This window comes from Balaenoptera borealis (assembly GCF_965194805.1).
Source record: "Balaenoptera borealis genome assembly, chromosome: 15".
In the NCBI taxonomy this organism is placed as follows: Eukaryota; Metazoa; Chordata; class Mammalia; order Artiodactyla; family Balaenopteridae; genus Balaenoptera; species Balaenoptera borealis.
Window position 1 is genome coordinate 9,096,126 of NC_138871.1, and position 10,982 is coordinate 9,107,107.

The 10,982-nt window shown below is 65.4% G+C and overlaps 2 protein-coding genes across 7 annotated transcripts in view; one reads left to right on the forward strand and one right to left on the reverse strand.

Moving 5' to 3' along the window:
* The first annotated feature begins 25 nt into the window (after nucleotides 1-25).
* On the forward strand, nucleotides 26-10,456 carry SEMA4C (semaphorin 4C). Of its 6 annotated transcripts, none has more exons than XM_082356152.1 (15): nucleotides 26-405; nucleotides 2,860-3,008; nucleotides 4,497-4,645; nucleotides 4,972-5,034; nucleotides 5,186-5,284; nucleotides 5,360-5,456; nucleotides 5,579-5,695; nucleotides 5,793-5,944; nucleotides 6,028-6,203; nucleotides 6,496-6,640; nucleotides 6,732-6,954; nucleotides 7,083-7,195; nucleotides 8,290-8,447; nucleotides 8,536-8,606; nucleotides 8,733-10,456. In XM_082356152.1, exons 2-15 carry the CDS (start codon nucleotides 2,900-2,902, stop codon nucleotides 9,560-9,562), a joined length of 2,502 nt encoding a protein of 833 aa, XP_082212278.1. In that variant the 5' UTR covers nucleotides 26-405; nucleotides 2,860-2,899; the 3' UTR covers nucleotides 9,563-10,456. The 6 variants fall into 6 exon arrangements, with proteins under 6 accessions (XP_082212278.1, XP_082212277.1, XP_082212279.1 ...); XM_082356151.1 differs by having other exon boundaries at nucleotides 2,863-3,008; XM_082356153.1 differs by lacking the exon at nucleotides 26-405 and adding an exon at nucleotides 506-876.
* CNNM3 (cyclin and CBS domain divalent metal cation transport mediator 3) overlaps nucleotides 7,202-10,982 on the reverse strand; it is a 46,128-nt gene continuing 42,347 nt past the window's right edge. The window contains exon 8 of the mRNA XM_082356169.1: nucleotides 7,202-7,763. Coding sequence (XP_082212295.1) covers nucleotides 7,720-7,763 — 44 coding nt within the window. The 3' untranslated portion in view covers nucleotides 7,202-7,719. The remainder of the gene's footprint in view (nucleotides 7,764-10,982) is intronic.

Consider the following 10,982-nt stretch of genomic DNA (forward strand, 5'->3'; position numbering starts at 1 on the left):
CCAGAAGGAGTCATTTCCTGAGGGTAGGCTCTGTGCAATCGGAGTCGAGGGTTGTCTTCGCCGGGAGCTGGCCGGGGGGCGCTGAGCAGGTCACTCTGCCTGGAGCGTGAGAAACAAGGGGCAGAAGGTCTCGGGGAGACTTGGGGGATCTTCCTGGCTGGTGAGGCCCGTTCCAGTCTGATCGCAGGGGTCAGTAGGAGTTGGGGCCAAGAAACGAAGAAGAATTGGGGGCCAACAGACAGACCACTCTGGTCCGCCCCGAAAAGAAGACTCGGATACTCGCCCTGAGGTGGCCCGCACGCCTTCGTTCCAGTAACCTCAGCGTGGGGATCCCTTTAGCCCCATTCCCGAGCCCGGACGCCCAGCCTGCGCGGTTGGCCTTGGGGGACACTTCGGAAAGACCGGGTGAGTCCGACTCCCCTGTGCCAGGGCCCGGAGTCCCTCCTCCGCCCCACCTCCCGGCGCGGTGGCGCAGCTCACGGCTGCAAGGCGCGGGGCGGCAGGGCACGGGGAGGGGCGGGGGTCCGAGCCCCCGGGCGGGGAGCGGGTAGGCGTGCGGGTCGCGGCGGGTCGCAGCCCCCTCCGGGGCGGGCCTTCGCGGCCCGCCCCCGACCTCCGTCGAGCCCCCCCGCCTGACGTCAGGGGGGAGGGGGCGGAGAGCCGCGGCCGCGGCGGAGAAAGAGCCGGCGCCCGCCGCGGTGGCGCGGGGAGCCCGAGCCCAGGGGCGCCGAGCCGAGCCGGGCCGAGGGGCGGTAGCAGAGGGGCAGCGGAGCTGAGCGGGCGGGCGCGCGCGGGCGGCGGCGCGCGGGCAGGGGCGGACCGTGGTCGGAGCCGAACGCGAGGGCGGCGCCCAGGGATTCAAGCCGCGAAGAAGAGGTGAGTGAGGCCGGGGTTGCTTGGGGTCGGAGCCAGGGGGCTCCGGGGTCGCCGCTTTGTCCCCCGACTCGGGCGGGGGACGCCGCACGCGCGAGGGACAGGGTCTGGGGGCTCAGGGAGGGGCGGCGGCGGGGCAGCTGTCCGCCCGAGCGCCTTCCTGCGCCCCCCGCGGGCTGCTTCGCGGGGGCTGGGGAGCGGGGAGAGCGGCGCCCGCCGCCACAGGGTCCGGAGGTGCGGACTGGTCAGGGGCAGCGGGGCTCAGGGAGCGGGGGTCCCTCGTGCAGTCCGGTCCGCGGCCGGGATCTTCTCCAGGCCCCCGAACTGCCCCCGGCTCCCCCACCCCCGACGGAAAGTTTGGGGCGGGCTTGGACGGAGGCCGATGTTGTGGGATCGGATTTCCCTGCCGCGGCCCCCCGGCCGCGCGCCCGCTCCGCTGGGGAGGCGGGCTGTCCTGGAAAGCCAGGCTCCTGAGCCGCGCCGCCCAGTCCCCGGCTGGAGCGCTCGCCCTGCAGCCGCGGGGGCGCCGTCCGCGGCCCGCCGCTCGGGGTGGGCAAGGGTGGGGGGCGCGCCGCCGGGAGTCCGCACCCCTCTACACACCCCCACCTCCGGGGCTGCTCCGGGGAGGAGCTGTGCCGGCAGAGGCTTGGAGCGCGCCGCGGGGTCCGGCCCGGGCCTGGGGTAAGGGGCCGAGGGAGGGCTGGGGGTGTGTTGGGGGACCGGGGGGGGGTTGGTGAACGCATCTCCTGCCCCCCCCGCCCTTCCCGCGCTGGGTTACTGGGCCGACAGGGGGCGTCCGCAGGCCGGGCTCCGCCACGCTCCCAGCGCCACCGCTTTGTTTGCCTTCAAATCCCCGGAGCTGGGGGAGGGGAGAATCCGGGGGGGGGGGGGGACCCGGGACGGGGTCTTGGCGGGGACCCTTTGTTTTGGGGTGAGCATAGCCCCAGCTTCTGTGTTTCTGTTCCCGGCATTGGAGGGCTGGAGCAGTGGAAATTAATCCAGATGGCCTGCCCTGGCCGGGGTCCTGGGGGCGCGATCCCAGAGTTGGGAAGGTTCGTCAGCGCAGCAGGCGCCGGCCCTGTCCGGGGCGCCCTCCGCGGTCCAGGAGGAACCCCCCTGGCGCTCCCCACCGGGTCCTCACTTCCCCCCCCCCCCGCCCCCGCCTGAAAGCGCCGCCGGGAGATCCCTGATGAGACCGGAGCCGGCTCCGTTGTCCCGCTGCCCCTCAGCCCGAGGGCTGGTGTCTCCTAGGATCCTGTGCGAGGAACAGGATGAGGCCCCGGTCATTTCCACGCCCATCCCACCCACTTCCTGCCTTCCTTCTTGGGCAACAAAGGGGCCTCGGGAAACGGGGCCCCTCCAGCTCCCGGCCCCACTTCAGCCCTGTGATGTGGAACGGGGTTTGGGGCTCTGCCCGGCTATTGTCTGCGCTGGGGGAAGCGAGAGGCTGGGGCCGGGACCCCCGCAGACCAGATGCACCGAGTCCTCCCTGGGGGTCTTTTCCAACCGCCTGCCCCACCGCATGCTTATCACCCAGCTGAGGGGTTTGCGTCTCAGAATTAGATCTTGGAGCTGGCTGGAGCCCCAGTAGGGCCAGGTCCTGCCTCCAGAGGTTATTTTAAGAAATCCTTCGACTCTGTCAGGCCTGAGGGGGGAGAGGGGGGTCCCCTTTTTATTTTCTTAAACAACTTCCTGTTGAGGAGAAGGAGTTGGGGAGGGCCCGGAGGTTGTCCGAGTGTCCACTTTTGCAGCTGACTTAGCTCTCTCCCTCCCCCCAGGGAGACCCCACGGTCCTTTGGAGGCTGTAGAGGCTGAGGCCAGGTGTCGGAGGGGACTAGGTCTCTGCTCCAAGGCCTGGGGCACGGGGCAGTCCTGGGGAGGATGGATCAGGTCTTCTGTCCTGTCGGTGCCTCCTGGCACGGCTGTGTGGGCCCCCTTCCGGTCTGTTTTCTCTGGCTGTGATTCTGACCCTTTCTTTTCCCCCAGCAGGGCAGCTGGCCTGGAGCTTAGCGCCAGGGCGTGTGCCATGGCCCCGCACTGGGCCGTCTGGCTGCTGGCAGTGGGACTGTGGGGCCTGGGCATTGGGGCTGAGGTGTGGTGGAACCTGGTGCCCCGGAAGACGGTATCTTCTGGGGGTGAGTGCCTGGAGGGCGGGGAGCGGGAGGCCAGGAGGGACTCCTGGGGGAAGAGGGGTGCTAAGGAATTGCCCTCTAGAACGTGCCAGCTGTATTCTGCAGTCGGGCTCAAGGCCCACTGATGTATGTGACACAGCTTACTGAGAAATGTGAGTGAGTGGCCCTAGGGACCCAGAACTGGTAGTCCAGGCCAGGACCTAGAGGATCCCTCCTGACACTTAGGACCTGGCTCGGCTGCCCCTGTTATCCAAGAGAGAGTGACCATTCTGCATTACTCTCCCCATGCCTCACTTCTGGAATTATCGCTAGCACTGAGAGCCTAAAGAGAGAAACCTGGGTCAGGATGGGCATGAAGTGAAGGGTGTCACCGCCTGCCCCCAAGTCTTTCCAGCTCTCTGCCCCCAGGAGCCCCCTTAGCAACCCTGATATGATAGACCGTCCTCTGCTGCCCTGACACTCTGCTGTCTGGTGGCCCTAGAGGGGGGAGTGTGTGTGCGCGTTCACGCACGTGCTCGCGTTGGGGGACGGCAGACCCGACAGCCCTTCTGTGCGCACACACCTGTATGCGGAGGTGATGTCAGGTGTTTGTATCATCCGTGTACTCTGGGGACCCGGGATGAGCTCACCTCCCACAGGCTCCTCTCTGTGCTAACGAAGCCCTCCCTTGCCAGCTTATGTCTGGGCCCATCGTGGGCTCCAAAGACTAAGGCTGGTTTAGAGGGACCCTGAGGACAGGTCGGCAGCTATTTTGGGGGCTGACATAGGAATCCTGTGACTACGCGAATATCATAGCGCCCTGCTTGGCGAATGGCAACAGGGCTTCCCAAGCCCTAGGCTTCAGCGCCATCTCTGGTCCCCAGCTTCTGTTTTCCCCTGACCTCCCTGGCCTGGCCTCCCAGCCCAATTCCGTCTCCTGCCATCCCTCCTCATCCCATAGCCGGCTGTGCTTGTGTCCCTAACAGCCTGGATTTGGGTCCCACTGGAGGGAAGGGTTTTCTAAGTCAAAGGAGTGCTCACAACTTCTGTCCGTCCTGCCCTACTGGATCAGGGTCCAGGGCCTGGCTGGACCCTGGTGAGGGCAGCAGGCAGCAGAGCAAAGAAGGAAGCAGCAGCTGAGGAAGCTGGGAGGGGGGGAGTGCTGCTGACCCTGAGAGTGAGAGCCATCGGTCTGATGGCTTCCTCTGACCGGAAGCTGTGGCTGAGATATCCTTCCTTCCTCCTCCCCAGCCCAGATTTGCCTCCGCCCCGGCTGGGAAAGGCCAGGGAGGCCTGGGTGGAGCTGTCAGAGCCAAAAGCCTGTTCAGAAAATGCCCTTTACTACCAGTCAGGGGGCTTGGCTGGCATCTGCCTGTGGGGTGCTGGCTCTAATGTGGGGACCAGGGGTGACCATCGCATAGAGGAGGGCTGATTTTGGGGCGGGGGGGCCTCCCGGAGTCCCAGGAAGGTCCACTCACCCCGTCCCCGCTCTCTCTGGCCTTGTCCCTGCAGAGCTGGCCACAGTGGTGCGGCGCTTCTCCCAGACGGGCATCCAGGACTTTCTGACGCTGACCTTGACTGAGCAGACCGGGCTCCTGTACGTAGGGGCCCGGGAGGCCCTGTTTGCCTTCAGCGTGGAGGCTCTGGAGCTGCAGGGAGTGGTGAGAGGTGGGGGAGCGGGAGGCACGCGGGGGTGAGAGAGGCAGGACCCGGAGGGCCCTTGCTTGGCCAGGCTGTCCCCTCGGCTCAGCTGCCCCCAACCCCATTCTCCTCGGTGAGCATGTTGCTCCCCCCGAGTCTGCAGCACTTACTGGGTCCGCCGCGTTGGGGCAGCTGGGGCTTCTGACCTCTGCTGGAATAAGCTCCCAGAGAGTGGGGACCGTGTCTTCTCACTTGGCTTCCCCACGTTGCTGCCATGGGCCGTGCTAGTAGCACATGCCCAGTATGTACCTGTGACATTGCTGACATGTCCCCTCCCTGTCCCCAGATCTCATGGGAGGCGCCAGCTGAGAAGAAGGCCGAGTGTACCCAGAAAGGGAAGAGTAACCAGGTGGGTGCTTGGGACACTGCTGGGGTGGGGGGGGGAGGGGGCATGGTGCACGCCCTTTCCCCAGAGCCCCCTTTGTCCCAGTGCTGGTCTGGGTCCTTGTGTCCCCATGTCCCGGGCCCTCATACTTTAACTGATGCCTCTCTCTCCCCAGACGGAGTGTTTCAACTTCATCCGCTTCCTGCAGCCGTATAACGCATCCCACCTGTACGTCTGCGGTACCTACGCCTTCCAGCCCAAGTGCACCTACATTGTGAGTGCCGCTCCTCTCCCCCAGCCCCCTCGACCGATCCCCGTCGCCTTCTCATCGCCTCTTCCCTGCCCCTAGGACATGCTCACCTTCACCCTGGAACGTGGCGAGTTCGAAGATGGCAAGGGGAAGTGTCCCTATGACCCAGTTAAGGGCCACACCGGCCTCCTTGTGGGTGAGTGGCTGTCCCGCTGCAGGTTGGGGGGTTCCCCCAGGACTTGTTCCCACTCCGGGGCCACGTGGCCTGAGTGCAACTGCACCTCGCTTCTGGTCCGGCTGACCCCCTGTCTCCTGTAGACGGGGAGCTGTACTCGGCCACGCTCAACAACTTCCTGGGCACGGAGCCCGTCATCCTGCGGAACATGGGGCCGCACCATGCCATGAAGACGGAGTACCTGGCCTTCTGGCTCAACGGTGAGCCCCGAGGAGCCGGCCAGCCGACAGGGCAGCCGTGGGTGGGAGGCGCCGCGAGGGCCCAGCGCCTGGGCTGACCCTCCTCCCCTTCCCGTAGAACCGCATTTCGTGGGCTCCGCCTACATCCCGGAGAGCGTGGGCAGCTTCACGGGGGACGACGACAAGGTGTACTTCTTCTTCAGCGAGCGCGCCGTGGAATACGACTGCTACGCCGAGCAGGTGGTGGCCCGCGTGGCCCGAGTCTGCAAGGTACAGACCCCCCGCGGCGGGTGGCCCCGGGAGCCCGGCGGCCCGGCGGGGCTGACCGGCAGTGTCCCGTCGCTGTCCCCCAGGGCGACGTGGGGGGCGCGCGGACGCTGCAGAGGAAGTGGACCACGTTCCTGAAGGCGCGGCTGGTGTGCTCCGCGCCCGACTGGCAGCTCTACTTCAACCAGTTGCAGGCGCTGCATACCCTGCAGGACGCCTCCTGGCACAACACCACCTTCTTCGGGGTTTTTCGGGCGCGGTGGTGAGTTGGCCGGGAGCCCTTGGGGGTGGGGAGGAGCAGCTCCGCAGGTTGGGTCTGACAGGGACAGGCCTCTGGGGACGTCCAGAGAGTCAAGGAGGATGTTAGGCGCCTGTCCCTTTTCAAAGCCCCCCGCGGGAGGCGGGCCGTGCTCTGTCCCCGGTGGCACTTGGAGCCGCCGTCACGTCACGTGGGCCCGTGACCTTCTTGTGCTTGGGCCTTGCCTTCCCGCTGCATGCCCGGAGCTGTGGTCGCCCCAGGCCTGACCCTGGGGGTCCCTCCGTTGCTGTAACAGGGGCGACATGGACCTGTCAGCAGTCTGTGAGTACCAGTTGGAAGAGATCCAGAGGGTATTCGAGGGGCCCTACAAGGAGTACCATGAGCAAGCCCAAAAGTGGGGCCGCTACACCGACCCGGTACCCAGCCCGCGGCCCGGCTCGGTGAGTCATCCGGGGCAGGGGCGCGCTTGGGTCCTCCTCTCCGGTGCCATTCCCGCCGGGCTGACAGCTCCCCCCCCCACCCCACCCCCAGTGCATCAACAACTGGCACCGACGCCATGGCTATACCAGTTCCCTGGAGCTGCCAGACAACACCCTCAACTTCATCAAGAAGCACCCGCTGATGGAGGAGCAGGTGGGGCCTCGGTGGGGCCGGCCCCTGCTGGTGAAGAAAGACGCCAACTTCACCCACCTGGTGGCCGACCGGGTCACGGGGCTTGATGGAGCCACCTATACAGTGCTGTTCATCGGCACAGGTGGGCCCAGGGGGCACGGACTTGGCCGCTGGGGGCTGGGCGAAGGCCTGTGTGCCCCAGGTGGGAAGAGCCTTTTTTTTTACACCTTTTCTTTACACCTGTCCTCCCCCACCCCCCCTCCCCCACAGGAGATGGCTGGCTGCTCAAGGCCGTGAGCCTGGGGCCCTGGGTCCACCTGATTGAGGAGCTGCAGGTGTTTGACCAGGAGCCGGTGGAAAGCCTGGTCCTGTCCCGGAGCAAGGTAGTAATCAGGCCCCACCCACCACTGTCCCCAGGCCTCCCCTGGTCGCGTGCTTGGCCGGTACAGGGGTGGGGAGATGCCTGAGCCACCTCGGGTAGCTTGGGGCGGGTCCCAGGAATGAGAGCGCTAACGGAATCCGCGCTCTGCGGGCGTTATATTTTATATATAGCCTGGTCCTGGCAGCCGGGCGTTATATTTTATGTATAGCCTGGTGCTGGCGGGGTTGCGTTCCCAGAACGGGGCCTTGGCAGCTGCTCTGTGCGCTTTCTTCAGGCCCCTCGGGGTTGCGCTGTGCCTCTTCTCTGCCGGTGCCACTGTTGGCCAGGCCTCGTGCTGTGTCAGTTCGTGATGCCCTCGTGACGTCGCCTTGCCGACCGGCCCCCGTTGCCCTCCAGCCCTGCCCCCCGCCCCCGGCGGCTTCAGCCGTTCCCAGAAGCGCTGCTCTCAGCTTCTGCTCGTGCTCTGCTCTCTTCTGGCGTATCTGTGGCACCTTCACGTGCTTGCCTTTCACCGCCTGTGGTGGCTCAAGTTGTTTCTCCAGAACGTGGAATAATGGCAGAAACAAAGTCTGTGGTTGAAGAAACACAAATTGGCAATCACCATTCAAACAGAGGAAAACGCCTTATGCTCTGCTGGTGCTATTGTGAGGCTGACGGGCCCTGCGGAAACTGAACTTCCTGCGCTATTTATACTGTCCTGGAGTGAGTGAGTGAGTGTGTGTGTGAGTGTGTGTGTGTGTGTAGGGGTGTGTGTGTGTGTGTAGGGGTGTGTGTGTGTAGGGCTGTGTGTGTGTGTAGGGATGTGTGTGTGTAGGGCTCTGTGTGTAGGGCTGTGTGTGTGTGTGTGTGTGATTATATTTCTCGGCCTCACAGGTCTGCTGTTCCTTTCTAATAAGGTCACATCTGTAAGGTGCTTAGGATTGCGTTTGGCTTGTAGTAAGCCCTCCGTGCATTCTTAGTCCTCAGATTTCCCTCCTCAGGACTTGAGCGCAGCCCTCTTTCTCTGTTGGGCCCCTTGTGCCCCCTGGCAACGGTCTGAGCCGCCCCCAGGCCGTGTCCGGGCCCGGCTCACCCCCTCCTGTGCTTCTCTGGCAGAAGCTGCTCTTTGCGGGCTCCCGCTCCCAGCTGGTCCAGCTGCCCCTGGCCGACTGTGTGAAGTACCGCTCCTGCGCTGACTGCGTGCTTGCTCGGGACCCCTACTGCGCCTGGAGCGTCAACACCAGCCGCTGCACGGCCGTGGGCGGCCACTCCGGGTGAGCGGGGCTCTGCGCGTGCTGGGACCAGCAGGGAGGGGAGGGGGGTTAGAGCTGGGACGCTGATGGCCTCTGCTTCCCCCACCAGATCCCTGCTGATCCAGCACGTGACAGCCTCAGACACCTCAAGCATTTGTAACTTCCGGGGCAGTAAGAAAGGTGAGCTGTGTTTTCAGTCCCCCTCCCAGGGCGGTGGGCCTTGGGCCAGAGCTGGAGCGTCCGCATCCGCCCCCCGGCCTGGGTTTCCTGCACTGACCCTCTGCTCTGCTTTCTCTGCCGCTGCAGTCAGGCTCACGCCCAAAAACATCACGGTGGTGGCAGGCACAGACCTGGTGCTGCCCTGCCGCCTCTCCTCCAACCTCGCCCACGCCCGCTGGACCTTCGGGGGCCGGGAGCTGCCTGCGGAGCAGCCCGGCTCCTTCCTCTACGACGCCCGGCTGCAGGCCCTGGTGGTGATGGCCGCCCAGCCCCGCCACGCCGGGGCCTACCACTGCTTCTCGGAGGAGCAGGGGGCCCGGCTGGCTGCCGAAGGCTACCTGGTGGCAGTGGTGGCGGGCCCGTCGGTGACCCTGGAGGCCCGGGCCCCCCTGGAGAGCCTGGGGCTGGTGTGGCTGGCCGTCGTGGCCCTGGGGGCCGTGTGCCTGGTGCTGCTGCTGCTGGTTCTGTCCCTGCGCCGGCGGCTGCGGGAGGAGCTGGAGAAGGGCGCCAAGGCAGCCGAGAGGACCCTGGTGTACCCTCTGGAGCTGCCCAAGGAGCCCACCAGTCCCCCCTTCCGGCCCGGCCCCGAGACGGACGAGAAACTCTGGGACCCCGTGGGCTACTACTACTCGGACGGCTCCCTCAAGATCGTTCCTGGACACGCCCGGTGCCAGCCCGGCGGCGGGCCCCCCTCGCCGCCTCCTGGCATCCCCGGCCAGCCCCTGCCTTCTCCAACTCGGCTCCACCTGGGGGGTGGGCGGAACTCCAATGCCAACGGATACGTGCGCTTACAGCTGGGAGGGGAGGACCGGGGCAGCCTCGGGCACCCGCTGCCCGAGCTCGCCGACGAGCTGAGACGCAAACTGCAGCAGCGCCAGCAGCTGCCGGACTCCAACCCCGAGGAGTCCTCGGTGTGAGGGGACCCCTCCGGCGGGGCGGCGTGGGAGGCGCGGCTCCTACTTTTGCACAGGCACCAGCTACCTCAGGGACATGGCACGGGCACCTGCTCTGCCCCGGACGGACCCTGCCCGGCACCGCCCGGCCATGAGGACCTGCTCTGTCAGCACGGGCACTGCCACTTGGTGTGGCTCACCGGGGCACCAGCCTCACCACAGAGGGCACCTTCCTCCTCTGTGAGGGGCTGTGAATCACAGATGCACGGGACCCCAGCAGCCAAAACCTTTCAAGGCGGAAGTTGGAGATGTGGGTGTGTTTGTGTATATACATGTGTGTCTGTGGACGTGTGCACGTACGTGTGTGTGGGTGTGTGACATAGTCTTCCTGTTTCTGTCGAGTCTTCCCTTGGCCTGGGGTCCTCCTGGTGGGTCACTGGAGCTCCGAAGGGGAAGGGGTTGTATCACTTTGCCTCTCCTACCCCGCCTGTCCCCAGTGGGGGGCAGCCATGTACATACGGGGGTGGGCTGGGCAGGGTGCTGTGCCCCTCTGCGGGAGTCCAGGGCTCTGGGGTGGGCCTGGTCCTACTCCCGGGGCTGTGAATGTTTTCAGGGTGGGGGGAGGGAGATGGAGCCTCCTGTGTGTTTGGGGGAAGGGTGGGAGGGGCCTCCCGCTTGGCCCTGGGATTCAGTGGTATTTTATACTTGTCCTCCCTGGCAGGGCTGGGAAAGGTGGCGTGGGGGGAGGGGGAGGGGGAGGGGAGGAGAGGGTGGGCGGGCATGCTGTGGATAGGGCACATCCTCTCCCAGCCCCAGGAGGAGGGCTTCTCACAGTGTAACTTATTGTGTCCCCGCGTATTTATTTGTTGTAAATATTTGAGTATTTTTATATTGACAAATAAAATGGAGAAAGTGAAACTGTTCCTGTCACGGAGATAAGACATTTGGGCCAAAACCTTCTGGGTGCCAAGAGGGAGACTCCCTGTGGGTTGAGTGGGGCTGGACTGCCCCCCCCCTCAGTCCTGGGGCAGCCGCCCCTTCAGTGGTCCCCCTCCTGCCTGTGCCCCTCTCTGGAGGGGAGACAGTCCAGGCGCCAATGTTTTCCCACAGTGATGGCTCGGGCTGGGAGCCAGACCAGGGCCACAGCCTCTTGAGAGCCAGCCTTGGCTTCTGGCCAAAGGGAGAAGTCAGGGCATGGGGAGTAGAAGCAGGAGGGCGGGAGGGGCCTGGCTTCCCAGAACCCTGGGAAGGGGAAATGGGAGTGAGGGGGCCGAGGAGGGGAACTTCCTAGAAGCAGCTTAAGGTGGTGTGGGCTGGCTCGTGTGAGGATGGGGCTCCCAACCAGCTTAGGGGAGGAAAGATGACTTCCAGCCTTTACCCTCCAGGACTGTTAGCCTTGAATGCTTCAGCTACATGCCATGGGGAACTTTCCCCATTGCCACCG